We start from the raw sequence: 17,260 nt of genomic DNA, 5'->3' as shown, positions 1-17,260 counted from the left end.
TTAATGTTCCATTGTTTAGAGGACTTTTTAAGGCCATATAATGACTTTGTGAGCCTACAAACAATTTTCTTTCCTTTAGGAAAAGAGTTACCAGATTGATATTGACTTATTTCCCCCTCAATTTGCTAACCTTTAGGTATTTCTATATACAATTTCTCAATTAAATCACCATTGAGGAAGGCATTGTTGATGTCCAATTATGTTAAAAACCAACCTTTCATTGCTGCCAAAGCAAGAAAGACCCTAAGAGTGGTGTGCTTGACTACAGGACTAAAAGTTTCCTGATATTCAAAGCCTGCCTTCTATGTATATCCCTTAGCCACTGTAATCACAGATTTAAAGGAATGAAAAATGAATACTTTATTCATACTGATGAAACATACACACACACACACACACACACATATATATAGACACACACACACACGCAAGTAGGAAGACTCATAAACATGATGAGAATAGTATACAAGGTGGACTCCTATTTAGGGTTTACAATCTTATCCTATATACATGCTGTAACACTCCCCCTCAAGTTGGAGCATAGATGTTAATCATGCCCAATTTGTTATACAGATAGTCAACTCGAGCTCCATTTAGAGCTTTAGTGAAAATGTCTCATAATCTCTCTCCAGTTTTCATGTATCTTATGGAAACTAGCCCTTGTTGTATCTTCTCACGAATAAAATGATAATCAACTTCAATATGCTTAGTTCATTCATGAAATACCAGATTCAAAGCGATATGAAAAGCTTCTTGATTATCACACCACAACTTTGCTGGTACCGTAACCTTAAAACCGAGTTCAGACAAAAGCTGATGAATCCATGTTATTTCATATGTAGATTGAGGCATAGCTCGATATTCTAATTTTGCACTAGAACGTGAGACTACACGTTGCTTCTTACTCCTCCATGAAACTAGATTTCCTCCAACAAAGGCACAATACTTCTCCATGAAGTAGATCTCCGATCTTCTTTAGATCTTACCCAATTAGCATTTGAAAAACACTCAATTTTAAAATGTCCATGATCTTTATATATGATACCTCGTCCTAAAGCCCCCTTCAAATAACACAAGATTTGTTCTACTGCTTTCCAATGATCAACCGTTAGGCAAGACATGTATTGGCTTACCGCACTGACGGAATATGCGATGTCTAGACGAGTCATTATTAACTTCCCAACTAATCTTCTGTATTTTTCAGGATCTTCAAACAATTTACCATCTCTTGTGAGTTACAAATTAGGTACCATTGAAGTACTACATGGTTTAGCTCCTCGACTTACTGTTTCAGATAACAAGTCAAGTACATATTTCTCTTGAGATAAGAAGATTCATTTCTTACTCCTTACTACCTCGACACCTAAGAAGTACTTTAACATCCCTAAATCCTTTGTGTGAAACTGACTATGAAGAAAGGATTTAAGAGATGAAATTTCTGAAATATTACTTCTAGGAATCACAATGTTATCCACATACACAACTAGCAAAATAATGCCACCCTCAGACTATTTGTAGAAAATAGAATGGTTAAATTTGCTTTTCTTCATCCAAATTGCTCAACTACTTGATTTGAACTTTCTAAACCAGGCACGTGGACTATACTTCAAGCCATATAGAGACTTTCGAAGATGACAGACTTTTCCATACTCCCCCTTAGCAACAAAATCAAGAGGTTGCTCTATATACACCTCCTCTTCAAGATGTCCATGAAGAAAAGCATTCTTAATGTCTAATTGATGGAAATGGCTGCTATAAATATGAATAACCTGACAGAAGTCAACTTAGCAACAGGTGAAAAAGTATCAAAATAATCAATTCCATAAATTTGGGAGCAACTGACCCCTCAGGATTCACTTTCATTGCAAAAACCCATTTACAGCCAATAGCCTTCTTTTCTATAGGTAAATATACTAAGTTCCAAGTACCATTACCATCTAAAACATTAATCTTCTATGTCATAGGATTATGCCATCCAGGATGGGCTAGGACTTCGTGGACAGTTTTAGGAATAGAAACAGAATCAAAAGATGCAATAAAGGAACATGAAGCATGTGACAAATGGTTGTAAGATACAAATGAAGAAACAGGATAAGTGCACTGACGTTTACCTTTGCGTAGGGCAATAGGAAGATTATCACTTGACATTGGATCTGATGGATTTAATGGTGAAGGATTTGGTTCAGGACATGTATCAGAAGAAGTCTGCCGTCGGGAGTAGACCTGAGTGGTTGGTGGATAAGGAATAGAAATATCTGAAACAGAAATAGGATGTATAATAGTGTAGACCAACACATCATCATCAACCTTCCCTTTATGTGATATAGTGGAAGACGAGAAGAATGACGTATCCTCTAAGAAAGTGACATCATTTGACACTAGGTACCTATTAAGACTAGGACAATAGCACCTATACCCTTTCTGAACACGAGAATAGCCAAGAAAGATGCACTTTAAAGACTTAGGATCAAGTTTCATAATTTGAGGATGAACATCACAAACAAAATAAGAACAATCAAATATCCTAGGTTTAATTGGAAATAATGATTTATTTGGAAGAAGAGTATGATAAGGAGTCTCACCAATAAGAACAGTTGAAGGCATACGATTAATCAGAAAGCAAGCTGTTGAAACTGCATCAGCGCATAATTCTTTTGGAACATTCATTTGAAATAAAAAGATTCTCACAGTTTCAAAAAGGTGTCTATTTTTCTTGTTGCTACCCAATTTTGTGATGGTGTATCCACACACAAAGTTTGATGAAGAATTCCTTGTTTAGTCATGTAAGACTGAAAAGATTCTGATAAATATTCTTTAGCATTATCCTTCTTAGTATATGGACAGAAACATTAAATTGAGTTTTGACTTCAGCACAAAAAGCAAAAGAATGAGTAACTAATTCAGAATAACTTTTCATTAAATATAACTAAGGTTAGATGAGAATAATCATCAACAAAGGTAACAAAGTATTTAAATCCAGCTTTGGACAGAACTGAACAAGGACCCCAAAATTCTGAATGAACTAAATCAAAAGGAACACTAGCACGTTTATTGCTTCTAGGACTAAAACTAAGACAATTATGTTTCACATTAATAGGACTCAAATTCTAAAGAAGATAAATTGTGAAATTGAGGGCACATTTTCTTTAACAAAGCAAGAGAAGGATGATCCAATCGAAAATATGCTTCAAGTGGAGTTACTACTCCAAAGCGCACTATAGACTTTGGCACTTGATTATCAAGGATGTAAAGAATTACAGATTCATGTCCCTTACCAATAATCCTCTTTGTCATAAGATCTTGAAACATGCAATAATTAAGATAAAATAAGACGTAACAATTAAGATCACAAGTAAGTTTGCTAATAGATATCAAATTAAAAGAAAACTGAGGTAGACTCAAAACAGATGTCAAAGGAATTAATGGAGTAGGGTTCATTATGCCAGAACTAAGTAAAGAAGATGTTGACCCATCTACTAAAATAACTTTAGAAGATGATGTATAAGACTTAAAGGTAAAAAATAGGCTAGAATTACCTCTCATATGATATGTGGCACCAAAGTCTATGACCCAGTTGGAGGATGAGGAAATAAGACGTGTGTTTGTGTTACTTGACTCGGTGATAGCAGTGACAAGGGTAGATGAAGACTTCAATGATTCTTAGTATTGCTGGAATTTGGTAAATTCATCTACAGATATAAGAACAGACTTCTCAGTTGTATCATGAGTAGATGCAATTTGTGCAAATTGATTCCTCTTATTTAATACTCTTGCAATCACGTTTCAGATGACCTGGCTTATGACAGTAGTGACATATAATCCCACTCGAATCCTGGCTATCAGCATTGCTTGATGTATTACTTGATCCCCTTCCTCTACTACTTTTACCATCCATGTTACTTCGTCCAACAAGAGCACTATTAGGTTGAGTAGGTCGAGAATCTTTCGTGCGAAGTACTCTACAAAAGGCCTCTTGAAGAGAAGTAATCTCTGGACTAGAAAGAATATGAGATTTGGCAATCTCAAATTTAAAGGGAAGCCCAACTAGAAAACTCATGACAACCATCTTTTCCTTTTGAGCTTGTTGAACTTTCACATCTAGGCTAAATGGTAATAACATGTTAAGCGCCTCATATGTTTTCTTGAAATCTATGAAATAGCTCATGAGAGACTTGTCTTATTTTTCAGCTCAATAAAAAGCTTTACACACATCATACATGTGATTAATATTCCCCTTCCTAGAGTACACAAACTCTAAGTACTCTAGTAAATCCTTCACAAACTCACAATGATTAATCAGACCCACAATCTCATTGTCAATAGAGTTTTTAATTTGTAGAAATAAGCGAGAATCTTCACATAGTCAAGTTTGTTTAGATTCATCTCTGAGTGGATCATTAGTCATAGGTTCACAATCAGCCGAATTTTTATTCCATAAGGGGCTTCGATGAATTCCACGAGCCAAAAGAGCATGGAGTTATCACATCGGCAATAGAATCATTAAGTTTATGTTTTGTTATTTTTGTTCATATAGGAACAATCTCAGGCATAATTACTGACTCCTTATCGGCCATACTTCAAATAATTCAAGCAAAAATTTGACCAAATATAGCAAAAATAAAAGAAATCAGAACATGTATTAAAGAAACCCCTTCAACCGTCTGTATTTTCACAAAACTAACCACAAATATGGGCTGTAGAGGATGAGGTGAGCTTGGCGAAGTTGACCAGACACAAGTTCAGTGACCCATGTACCTCCACGTGCCAGCATGTAAACAAATGTGCAGAAACTTGTTTGGGCGCCTGAGACTCACGCGCTAGGGTTCCGGCTACCGAACTTTCCAGATCAGATTATCGGCGACGGTACTCCTCTTAGTGCAGGCGATGACTAAAGACTAAACCTCTAAAGAGATGATCCGAAACTAGCACACCCTACTGCTAAACCAAGAGCAATTTTCTAAATCCCCAATTTTAATTTCTAGGGTTTATTCTTTGCTCTGACACTATATAATCACATATTTGCGGGAATAAAAAATGAATTTTTTATTCACTCTAATGACACACATATATATACACAAGTAGGAAGACTCCTAAACATGATAGGAATATTATACAAGGTGGACTCCTATTTAGGATTTACAATCTTATCCTATATACATGCTGTAACAGCCACTAACTTGCTTTATGCTTGTCAAGACTATCATCAAAGTGAAACTTGGTCTTGTAAACCCACTTACATCCAATGGGAACTTTATGAGGTGGTAAAGGAACCAACTACGAGGTATGATTCTGTTCCAAAGCTTGCAACTCAACATTCATAGCCTATATCCAATATGGATGAAGAACTGCGTGTTCATATGTAGTTGGATTAGGTTGAGATGAAATTGATAAAGCAAACTTCTGATAAGGAGATAGTTGAGAATAGGAAATGTATTATAAAATAGGGTACAAAATAGTTTCAACAGTAGAAATAAAAAATTTTATGAGCAAATTATGATGATAACCTTTAAGATAAGAGGGAAGTCTTATTGGTAGCGCTCCTTTAAGGACTTAGGGGTGTGTCTGGTTGAACAAAAGAGGGTCAGGAGATGGTGTAACGTTAGGAAAAGAGTGAAGTTTAGAAAGAATAGGTAAAGGAGGATTAGGTGGTGAACAAGGACTAGATATATGTCAGTGTTGACAAAAAATTAAGGCATATCAATAGCAATTGTGCATAAAACAAAGGAAGAAGAAGGAAGGACATCGGTGGAGAGAGAGTGTGTCTGAAAAGGGAATATGGTTTCATAGAACTTGACATTCCTAAACATAAAGCAAGTATGAGTGGTGAGATCATATAAGTTATATTCTTTTATACTAATTAGATGGCCTAAAAAGATATATTCATTTCCTCTAATATCAAATTTTATTTTGTGACCAATGATGTTAGCAGCAAAACACAAGGAACCAAAAGACTTCAAATGGTTATAATAAGGTTTTTTATGGTATAGGATATTATAAGGCATTTGATTATAAAGTAGGGTAAAATGAAGTATTCAAATAGGCAAATAGCCCCAGAGGTATTCAATTGGCTTTGTGCTTTTTCTCTTTACTTTTATGATCATTTTATTCACTTAATTAGTTTCATTGTATAAATAGGGTCCTTCCTTACCCAAAACTAAAGCCCCCAACAGCCAGAGAGAACAAGGCTCACAAATGTCTCAACAATAAAACTCTTTTTCATTCTCTGTGTAATGCACATATAATCCTTTCTAGGCCGTATGCCTAGCTATAGCATTCCTTACTTCTTCCATATTTTTAAAAGTCATATACCCAAATACAAAATAAAAATTTTAGCAAAGGGATCAAACATAGGCTTGCTCTTAGGTTTTCTTATGGCATCATCACCACTTTCTTCATCTGATTCACTATAGTAACTACAAACATCAGAGCTAGTGTAATGGACACTTTCATTTCCATCAGTATGCTCATTTTCCTCATCTACCTCATCATCATCAACTTCTACTTCTTTCTCACCCTCAGAAATTATATCAACAGACACATCTCTCCTATACTAGTTGTTGTTTCTTTAACAGGATTCTTTGCTTTGTTCCTATACCAAGACTCTCTAATCTTGTTCCTAGCCTTATGCAACTCATCCTCATCATCACCGGTGAGACAAGCTATGCAGATTTCATCAAATATTTGGTGTTTAGAAAATTCTAGTAAGCCCTTTACTTTATCAAACTCCTCATCTATATTAACTTCCTCATCATCTAACAATCCTTCCTTAAGTCCTTCATTTGACTCATGGACAGTAGTATTTTTAGGTGCACTAGACATATTACTTGTGTTAGTATTTAATACATGGACCGATGGTTGGCCAGAGGTTGATGATTGACTACCCTTTGTATTTATGTTACTACTATGCTTAATAAAGAATTGTAGCTCTTCCCTATCCTTAAGCTGACTACCTATTTCCATCATACCCCTGTCATAATTGACTATAATAAAGTCCTTACCTATCTTTTTCCTCTAATACAAACCACTAATGAAACTTTACCCTAACTCTTTCACATAGGACATTACATTAGGAAATGTCAATAAATCAACATCCCGATCATACACTATTGTCTTTATTAGCTCAACATATTTTATACCTTTTTCCTTTCTAATCGAATCACCATGATAAATTATGAGGTCCACTTTAATGTTTGCCATGCCTAAACAATGTAAAGCATATATTTTACAGTTAATATTAAAACCAAAATACATAAAAAGACAAATAACACAAACGAGCTGATAAAAGTTTATAAACAATTTATAATATATTCACATTGTTTGATTCGCTAAAAAGAACAAGGTCACATGCTTTTGACATTATACAAACTTTTAAAAACAAATACCATGCTCGAGGAACACACATTTCAAACAGAAAAAAGTCATACAATATCTCATAATAAACAAAACACCACTTACCTTAAACAAAGCTTTAGGGTCCACCATAATATTTCTTCCTTATAAATTTTTTCTGTCTATCTTTGTAAGTATGTCTTCGAATATTACTTATGACAATCTTCAACTTTTCCAATTAGGATGTTCAATGATAATGGCATATTGAAATAGCTTCAATTGGGTAGTTCTGTAGCTTACGATTTCTATTAAAAACAAAGGAAAAAATTTTAGGAATTAGGGATTATGGGTTTGGGATTAGAGATTTTTATTTTCTAATATTTTGGTGTAAATTTATTTTTATACTCTTCTTTAGTTATAAATTACTCTTTGATAAATATATAAAATACACACGTGGCTTTACTAACCATTGGTACCAATATGAACATTCTTAACTAACCTCACATGACACCGCGTATAATAAACTGCCTTAACAAAAGGACTGCATTTTAACAAAATTGAAAGTACAAGGTACTAATGCAACAAATTAGAAATACAGGGGCTTAATCCATAAAAAAAAAGAAGTATAGGATGCAAAATATGCATGATTACAAATTAAATTTTAAATTTTATACCTAATAATTTTATTCAATTATTTTAAAATTTTAAATTAATTAATTATTTTAAAATTTTAAATTAATTAATTATTTTAAAATTTTAAATTAATTAATTATTTTTAATTTACTTTTAAAAAATTTTATGACATCAATTTTTAAAATTTTATAATAAAAAAATAATATAAAAGTAGATTATATTTAATAAAATAATAATAATTATAAATCAGTAAAAATAATTTATCCTTAATTTAATAATATAATAATTTAAAATATTATATATATATATATATATATATATTTTTATATATTTTAAATATAATATAATAATTTTTATTAATTTATTAATATTTATGTTAATAAATAGAATCGATTTGTTCGGACGTTTTTCAAAGTCTGGCCCAAAGTGATAAACTGAGCGGAAAAGCAGAACAAATAGCCAAAGGGCACGTTTTGATCTAAAAATTCTCGGAATTGTCTCTGTATACAATCTTTGCATGGAAACTCTCCACTTTAGACCACAAAGCTTGCAGTCTTCAAGTACCCAAATGATGAACTCAGTTCTGTTTTCAAGATTCAAGCCCAAATTCTTGTTAATTCAATATTCCATATCTAATCTAAAACGCTTCTGCACAACAAGAAACCCACTAATTCCATTTAGTGGCTTAACAACAAGAAGTTGTAGCAGTAATAGTGCTACTTCTTCAAGAAACAGTGTAAGGGTTAAAGATAGTGAAGCAGAAGTTGCAAGACAACTGAAAGAGAACTGGTTACACTCTCTCTCTTGCCCTTTTAATCAAACCGAGTCTTCTGCTTCTAAAGGAGTGGATTCTACTGCACCGAGTAATGTGGGTTCTAATTGGGTCATTGGCATTGACCCGGATCTTTCTGGTGCTCTTGCTCTTCTGAAAATTGATGATTCTGGTTGTTCTGCCCAGGTATATGCTTTTAGTCATTTACCCATTTGCTTGTTTTTGCTCTTTAATGCTTGTTTTGAACTTGCTACAATTTTTTCCCTCTGCATAAATCGAATATTGTTAGGACTTGATTCACATTGTTGGTTTGCATCAAAGCTGGTTTTTTTCAAATTCTTCGCTAAGCGTTTAATGAAGTGAATGAAAATTTAGTGGAAATTGATAATGGAGATAACTATTGGTCATTTTCTTGAATTAGTGTTTCATAGCTAGCTTAATTTTTCACTTCAAGATTTGCTTTTTAAGTTTTCTTTCCTGTTCTGCTCAATAGGTTCTATTTCTTGTTATGTAACTTTGAAATTTTTGTTTGAAGCTTCATGTTTTAGTATGGAAGCTTTCAGATTAACATTATTCATCATGTATAAGCTAGTTACAACTCCATGAATATGCAGACTGTAATGGACAATGGATGAGCCTAACATGTAATTAACAACTACAAACCTACAATGGCAAGCCGGTTTTTTAAGATAAGAAATTACGAAGTGACTGAAAGATAAAAATTGGCTAAAATTTCTCAATTATAGTTTTAGTAGAAAGCTAACTTAGCAATGCATACTTTATGATTTTTATTATTGTGGATTGTCAAACAAAAGGAAAAAGAGTTAAATCCTCACTATTGCATGTTCTACTCCTGAGATAAAACCATCTTGTCAACTATAAGCTTTTTTATGCCTGCATCAGTTTGCCTCGTGTTAATTCTTATCTGTTTTCCTAGCAAAGGTACAAGGTTGGCCTGTTAAGTAAAAATGTCTGATTTACCGTGCAGGTTTTTGATTCCCCTCACTTGAAAGTTTTAGTTGGCAAAAGAATACGAAAGCGTTTAGATGCTAAGTCTATTGTTCAGTTGCTTCATAGTTTTGATGCTCCATTAGGTATGCTTTTTTTGCTGAATAGTTTAAACTATTTGTTTGCGGTTTGTTGGCCAGATGACTTGAGTAGTTAGGTTCAGCTGATTCTGAATGCGTTACTATGGATGATAACATTTTTGTGCTGATCATCTTCATTGGTGTATCAAAGTGTTCTTACATTGGTCTATCAATGTTGCCGAGTAACTTGTTTCCTCTTTTGATATTTCTTTTTCTCTGGCCACATTTAGAGTCAAGACTAACATTCACCAACTATTGATTATACCAGAGGGCATCCGTGGCTCCAAGAGACATCCTATTGTGTGATGTGAAAGTGATTTCATGTAGGAACAAATGATAACGTGGTTTTAGAATGTTGGTCATTATAGAATGAAATTTAATGAACAAAACAGAGAATGATGGTTGCATGATTTTGTCTTACATGTTTTAGCTGTTTTTATGTGTTCATCATGTATTCTTTAGTTATATATAGTGTCTTACATTCTTTTTTCAACTGCTCTTCGTATTTGAAAAGAATTTGACATGAATCATACCTTTCCCATTTCAGGAACTACTGCATACATTGAGCAATCAATACCATTTCCACAAGATGGGAAGCAGGTCAGTGGGCATATTAATGACAGTGAGATAGTTCTCTATTTCTTTTTTTTTTTTTTTTCCTTTTGGTGATCTGGTAGTAATAAACACTGTGATGAGGCAAAAAAAGAAGGCTACACTATCAGTAGTTAACTTATACATGTGTTAAGAGGCCATGTATCTTTTTTACATCCATTTGAAGAATGTCTTTCTGCATCTTTTCCTCACAAAGAGTGCTTACTGAATATCTTGGAAACTCTTCTTTTTCTTGTGGCCAATTTTTTTTTTGTCTACCGAGTGTCTTTTCATCTTTACTAGCCCTGTTTCATTTTTTTTGAGTTTATACTGAACATGAGAATAGAAGGGGAATATAGCCTTGACGCACTCATATTTTGTTATTTTCTATGAAGGGATGGTGGAGTGGAGGATTTGGTTATGGATTATGGATTGGCATATTAGTGGCCTCTGGGTTCTCTGTAGTTCCAGTACCATCTCTAGCATGGAAGAATGTATTTGAACTCTCTGGAAGCAAGTTCTCAAAGGTTGGTTAATATCTTTTCTCATGTTAAGATTTTTCTCACTCATCTAAGGTGGTTATTGGACCCACAGCATCTTTTCCATTATATGTTATTCATGGGAACTGCTCTTTGTTGCATGCTGTTTTAACAATTCTTCTGAAGATATATATTTCATATATGAAGATGCTGGATTTTGGCAGGATGATAGTCGCAAAGTTGCATCAACATTGTTTCCATCATTGAGTTCCTTACTGAAAAGGAAGAAGGATCATGGTAAATTTTCCAACTCCTTATCTATTATTCTCTAATATTGAATTCTAACAGGTTCTTCCTTTACTGTTTGCTGCATATGGCTAATTAATCACTTAATGATTCCAGGAAGAGCTGAGGCTTTATTGATTGCTGCATATGGCAAAGGCCTTAAGTTAAAGCCGGACACGCCATGCGATTTAGAGGAGTCGCCTTAAATCCAGCAGATCACTTGACCGCCCATTTCTTCCTCAAGATGCAGCTTACTCTGATGCTGCATGCTTATCATGGGGGAGAACCATAGAATGGGTTACATGATAAAGCAGTCAGATGGAAAGCTGAAAATATCCTTTGCCCATGAGAGTCAATGCCCCTCACATTCATGGAGACACAAATGAGGACACAGACACATTCATGGAGACACAAATGAGGACACAGAGAAGATTCTTGCAGAGTGAATGTTCATTCTTTTATGAACATGTATTAATTTGGTGGGATTTTTTTCCCACTGTGAATGTCCAAAATATCCACTAGGCTGGCATCTCGGAACGAGTCTGGAAAAATTGGAATGGAGATCTCCTCACCCTAATGAATAGGAGATACTCCTCTTTTCAACACTATTTTTCTTTTTTGGTTCGTCCAAAATTATAAATTATTTTTCATTTTTAATTATTAGTTGAATGATTAGTTGTCTAAAATACTATTTATTAATCAACTTAAATATCTAATATCCATAATTAATTCACTTTCTTGACTTCGAAATTATAAATTATTAAACACAATTTCTAGAGTCCAATGCAAAGTAATTTTTATTTGAATCTCAATAACTATAGAATAAATTGATAAATTTATCAATATTTGAATTATCCTGTATTGTATTAAAAAATCTATTAAAAGTATTTTAGTAAAAAAAAATAGCTAAAAATAATAATATTAATTAAAAAAAAAACTGAATTTCTTAATTCACATGTAAATTATAAATGATGTATCAAAATTAGACGGAGAGAGTAATTGCATTACAGAGCCTTAAACAAAATCCAGTAGTAAACTGGAAACTTAAAAAGAAAATGCAAGAGTATAACCAATTCCCTAGCAGTGTAAATACACAAGTCTATTTCCTTTCTTCCTGTTCCTGCAGACTTCAATATTTGATGCTCCTGAACTTTCTTTGCTCTTCAGCACTGAAGTTACCCACTGAAATATGTTTGAATGTTTTAAAGGGACACCTCAAAGATCACTCCTTCAAGATTTCCAATTGTCGATCGGGTACCAGTTACTTCATTTATCCTCATTCCGTGCCGAACGGCTTCTTTGATAACTAACGAATCCATTCTGCACAGAAAGAACAACATAACAGCATTAGTTTGAATTTACTATTGCAGTAGTTCTCGTAAAGAAAAACTTGAGTCGACCACAGTTGCATGCAATCAGACAGCAGTAGCTATAATTGATTGGATCATTAATTCAAGAAACTGAACCTGGAGAAAATTACAGGTGATGAATAAATTGAGCAGAATCATGATCAATAAAACTGTAGGAATTCAAAATATCACATAGAAAACATTGAGTTACCCTTTTTGGGGCATGATTTCCCTCGTACATAATTGCTGTCATCTTACTGAAGGCACTCAAAATATAGTATGGAATCAGGCTACTTACATCTTTGCTCGGGATACATAGGCTAGAATGAATTTGCAGTTTCCTCCTCGAATGCGAAGAAGTTGGTTTACAGTATCAAAAAGCAAAGGAACACTTGACTGCTGAAAGCTTACATGTTGTCAAGGGATTTTCATTCTCTCATTATAAGAAAAATGGTTGCAGATACATTAAAGACACAAATTGACGAAAAATCTAGCTACATTAGTAAATATCATTTTATCTTTTTCAATAACTTGGACCTATTAAGTATACAAATTAAGTATTACATGATACACAGTGATGAGAATGAACTCAAGTCGGATCATGTTAACTTTTAAGTCATATGTCTGACAAAAGCCCATTTTTTTCCCAACTTTTCAGGCTGCTTTTTGTGCAGACACCACTTCAAAATAATTATGCAATATCATTTTCCTACCTTCTCTTCGGTGGTCCTGCTTCTGGAAAATCCAAATAAATGTATTTGTCAGATATAGAAAGTGCCATGCTTCTGAATTTCATTTCACAGGGAAAAGTTGAGGGGGAAAAAAAAAAGAAAAGAAAAAGAAAGTGGCATAACCATTGGCCAAATCGCAAATTCTCTACAAGGACATTAAATGATAATTAGATATAGTTTCGATACCCCTAAGGTTAAGCCAAGCTTCCATGAAGTCGGTTTTGGACAATCTTAGCCACTGCATGATATAAGACAAATTGAGCAATCCACCTATGCTAGCAAGTTAAAAAACCGAGAGATTTTAGGGCTTTTCAAACTCCTATATTATAATAGAAATCCTTTATATCCAGAACAGAAATTCCTACCAGAAAGCTGTTCTAATTATTTATATAAAAAGCTAATGAGAAAAATAGAGCTAATGAGAAAAACAGGGATAATGAGAAAATTTGAAATTAAAGTCAACTTTGTGTATTCTTGAAAATAATAGAAAAAATTGAAGAGAAGAAAGCAGGAAATAAAGAGGATATAAATATCAGCTCCAAGAATGAGATCAAATCCTCCTGAATATCTTTGTGAAATTTGGTTTGCTTGATCAGAATTTCCCCACTCAAGCTTCTCAGCTGCTAGTTCTACATGCAAAAAGTAGTTAGGAGCTAGTATGAACATAAAATTCCTACTTGGAATTTATTTCCTCACCAGCACAACAGTTAGGATTCGTAGAAGGTGAATGAAGCTCTATGTTTTTCTTCAGGATCTAAAAAGGAATCAACACCATGAATTATCAGAATAGAAGAAGATACAGAGCCTTTATAAATATGAGATTGAAAATAACTTTGCAACCTTGCCTTCAATACTTCATCATTGTGGTCAGTTAACAGAACCTGACGGCAAAATCGGCCACATAGTATTCCAGTAACTCCTGCATTTCAGGAGAAACCGCCAATATAGTTAAATAAAGGGTTATCTTAAGGGTATAGATATTAAATTTCATAGTCAATGGAAGTACATTTAAAAAATTCAGAAAAAGTACAAAAGAAAGCCAAAGAAACATGAGAGGGATGAAAATTTTTTCTTATGTGCATGTATAGAAAATTGTATGTAAGTGACATTTCTCATAAATGGAGTGAACGATTGCCCAGCGCAAATTAAATATAGAGAAATAATGTGATCATTCATCGGATCAGTCATCTGGAAGAACTTCAACTAAAAACTAGTAACAGCAGCAACTAAATTTAGGCTATGCTCTGGTTAGTCAATGAACTAATTTAACGCTCCAATAAATCCTTGAGTCTCTTTTACTTATATAATATCCATATATGATACCAGTATACATATTGATCATCTAGACATATCTTCATATGTAGAAACTGAACCCTACAACAAAAGATTATTTCACTTACTAATTAAACAACCTCCAAAACCAAAAACTACAACATGACAACATGCAACTGAAGAATGAAGAAACCAGTTAAACACCGGGTGTCATGCCAAGCCATTGATGTCATAAGGATCTGAAGCAGTCTCTGTAATTGGCAATGGATCATAACCATCTAACATCTCGGGCTAATTTCAGAATCAGCGAAACCTAAAGCAACCCATGCAAACATGTGCACGAAAATGAACTACCATCTAATGCAAATAAATTGAGTTCCATAAAATCTTTCATCAAATTCCAAGCGTTTTTAATTTGATTTTTTTTATAAAAAAAAAAAAACTGTATTTGGACAAAAACAAGACCTGCTCCATTCTTTTGGTTCTAGATATAGAGAAAAAACAAGAAAGAAAAATAGGCTTAGGCCATCACTCACCTACACCAGATCCTAACTCAATAACAGAACATCCTTTAAGCATCTCAGCATTTTTCGAGAGATAATCATTCAAAAGCATGGCACCAGGCCAAACCAGTTGCCCTGTCAAATCAAAATCAGCTATTTCACAAATAGTTAGTATACAATTTAAAATATTATCTAATATTCGAAGAAAAACTACAGTTAATTTATTAATGATCTGTACCCAAGAATATGTGCATATTCCGAAATTTTGTTGCATATAAGAACTTGAATTTTATAAAAGATAATAAATTTAGGTTATACTACTATTGTTGGTAACTATAGAGTAGTGATCGTTCTAATATTTCCATGAGCACGTCCAGTCTCACAGGATAAGCCTAGGAGCACATGCTAATTCCCACTAGACATTGAGTACCCAGTGATTGCAGGTTTTCCAAATTATATACCATTTTCACTCAAGTCCATTAAATTGCAAGAGAAGGAATATGTCATGTTTGCCCTTATTTGGAAAGACTAAAAATGTAAGAATTCGATTTGCTCAATTCTCATGTTTGGAAAGTTCATCGTTGCTAAAATTCAATTCTTTCAGCTTAAAAGAAGGGGCATTTTGAGAGAAAAGAAAAACCATGCCAAATTTGAGAATAATTGGACATGATTTATTCCAAACACAGGGATTAGGATTTTGATTTCAACTCAATTTCCACAGTGGACCAAACTTAGCCTTAAAGAACCACTATATCAGTAAACAAGAATAAAAGAGAATGAGATATCATCAGCCAACTTAGCATAAGGGGAAGGGAAAGAAAATGTAAGGACTTTTTAAGTGAAACGGCCAAAAAGAATTGAAGGAAACAAACGGGTATTGTTTAATGTAGTAAAATAGCATAAGATCAAAAGAGAAAGAACTCACTAGAAGCAGATTGGAGACAAAGGAGCTGGAGAACATGAGGCCCGAATGTAAAAGTTGTCAACTTGTAACTGCACACAACAAGAAAATGAGTAACCAAAACATCAGTATCATTATATTCATATTCAGAAAACATAAAACAAAACGCACAATTTTTTTCAATTTGGGTAAGAGAAAAAGAGTGAGTTTGATTGTTAATTACTCGTCATTGATAAAGAAAGATTCGTCTAGGCAAACAATTTCCTCTTCTTCTTCTTCTTCTTCTTCTCGTTTTTCTTGTGCATTCATTACTGTGAACTCACGCTCCCCTATCATTTTCTTTTTCCTCTTTTCGTTTCTTCAGTGGAGAAGTTGGTTATGGTGAGTTGTGCCCAAATGAAAAGGCCTAGTCGCCAAGTCTGAGGTGCAACCGTATAAGGGATAACGCCTGCTGTGGACTTGATCTGTACTCGTAAAGTCTTCGAATTCGATTCCTCCAGTCGAGTTCCAGCTCCGCTCGAGCCTTGAGTTAAAATAGTTTCAACTTCGAAGTGGAGCCATTTCTTTTAGGGATAAATTAGTAATATGCTTCTGCTAATACACCATAATAAGTTTATGATATAAACTAGCATAAATTACAATTATTGATAAGTTTATAAATTAAATTTTTTATTATTTTATTTTAATATCATTTTATATTTATTATTTTATTTTAAAATTTAATAGTTACAAAAATTAATTAAAAATTTATAATAGAAGTATAACAGATTAGTCTCATTATAATTATTAAATTTTTTATTATATTTAATTACTATTTTATTTTAATAAATATTGTGTATTATTATTTTATTTATTTGTATTAATATGTAATTATTAATAATTTTATAATTTAAATTGTTAATTTAAAATATTTTTATTTTAATTATAAATATGTTATATTGTCAGAACATAATTGTACTTAATTATTATTTTATTTTAATAATTTTTTAATATTACTATTTTATTTTAATAATTTTAGAATTCAATATTTATAAAAATTAAAAAATATTGTAAATTAATAGCATTATATAATAACTGACTTTTTTTATTATGTTTGGCTATTATTTTAATTTAATAAATATTTAATTATATAATTTTATTTGATATTAGAAAATATTCAATATTATCATTGTATTTTATTAATATTTAATATTAGAATGTATTTAATATTATTATTTTCTTTAATTAGTATTTAATGTATAATAAAATATTATATAACCATGTTAAAGCTATATCTAATTTTTTATTGAAACTCTACGTGATGTAATTTTATAAATATTATCAAGTG

General features: G+C 32.8%; 2 protein-coding genes across 9 annotated transcripts; one reads left to right on the top strand and one right to left on the bottom strand.

Annotated features, from left to right (window-relative positions):
- Window positions 1-8,379: 8,379 nt before the first annotated feature.
- Window positions 8,380-11,834, top strand: LOC8267749 (Holliday junction resolvase MOC1, chloroplastic). 5 transcript variants are annotated; one of them, XM_002530790.4, is made up of 6 exons: window positions 8,380-8,920; window positions 9,723-9,828; window positions 10,370-10,422; window positions 10,809-10,940; window positions 11,117-11,189; window positions 11,295-11,834. In XM_002530790.4, exons 1-6 carry the CDS (start codon window positions 8,480-8,482, stop codon window positions 11,381-11,383), a joined length of 894 nt encoding a protein of 297 aa, XP_002530836.2. In that variant the 5' UTR covers window positions 8,380-8,479; the 3' UTR covers window positions 11,384-11,834. The 5 variants fall into 5 exon arrangements, with proteins under 5 accessions (XP_002530836.2, XP_048235088.1, XP_048235086.1 ...); XM_048379131.1 differs by having other exon boundaries at window positions 11,100-11,189; XM_048379129.1 differs by lacking the exon at window positions 9,723-9,828 and having other exon boundaries at window positions 10,370-10,444.
- A 285-nt stretch (window positions 11,835-12,119) lies between these two features.
- On the bottom strand, window positions 12,120-16,490 carry LOC8267748 (protein N-lysine methyltransferase METTL21A). Of its 4 annotated transcripts, none has more exons than XM_015726395.3 (8): window positions 16,157-16,487; window positions 15,958-16,025; window positions 15,066-15,185; window positions 14,103-14,176; window positions 13,954-14,011; window positions 13,785-13,877; window positions 12,825-12,933; window positions 12,120-12,497 (listed from the first exon to the last, which is right to left on the bottom strand). In XM_015726395.3, the coding sequence occupies exons 1-8, from the start codon at window positions 16,267-16,269 to the stop codon at window positions 12,380-12,382; spliced, it is 753 nt and encodes a 250-aa protein (XP_015581881.2). In that variant the 5' UTR covers window positions 16,270-16,487; the 3' UTR covers window positions 12,120-12,379. The 4 variants fall into 4 exon arrangements, 3 of the variants coding, with proteins under 3 accessions (XP_015581881.2, XP_025015179.2, XP_002530835.3); XM_025159411.2 differs by having other exon boundaries at window positions 13,785-13,886; window positions 15,066-15,167; XM_002530789.4 differs by having other exon boundaries at window positions 13,785-13,886; window positions 16,157-16,486.
- Window positions 16,491-17,260: the final 770 nt, after the last annotated feature.

Source organism: Ricinus communis, chromosome 1 (assembly GCF_019578655.1).
Source record: "Ricinus communis isolate WT05 ecotype wild-type chromosome 1, ASM1957865v1, whole genome shotgun sequence".
In the NCBI taxonomy this organism is placed as follows: Eukaryota; Viridiplantae; Streptophyta; class Magnoliopsida; order Malpighiales; family Euphorbiaceae; genus Ricinus; species Ricinus communis.
The sequence above is the reverse complement of the archived record's forward strand: the minus strand, read 5'-3'. Positions and strand labels throughout refer to the sequence as shown.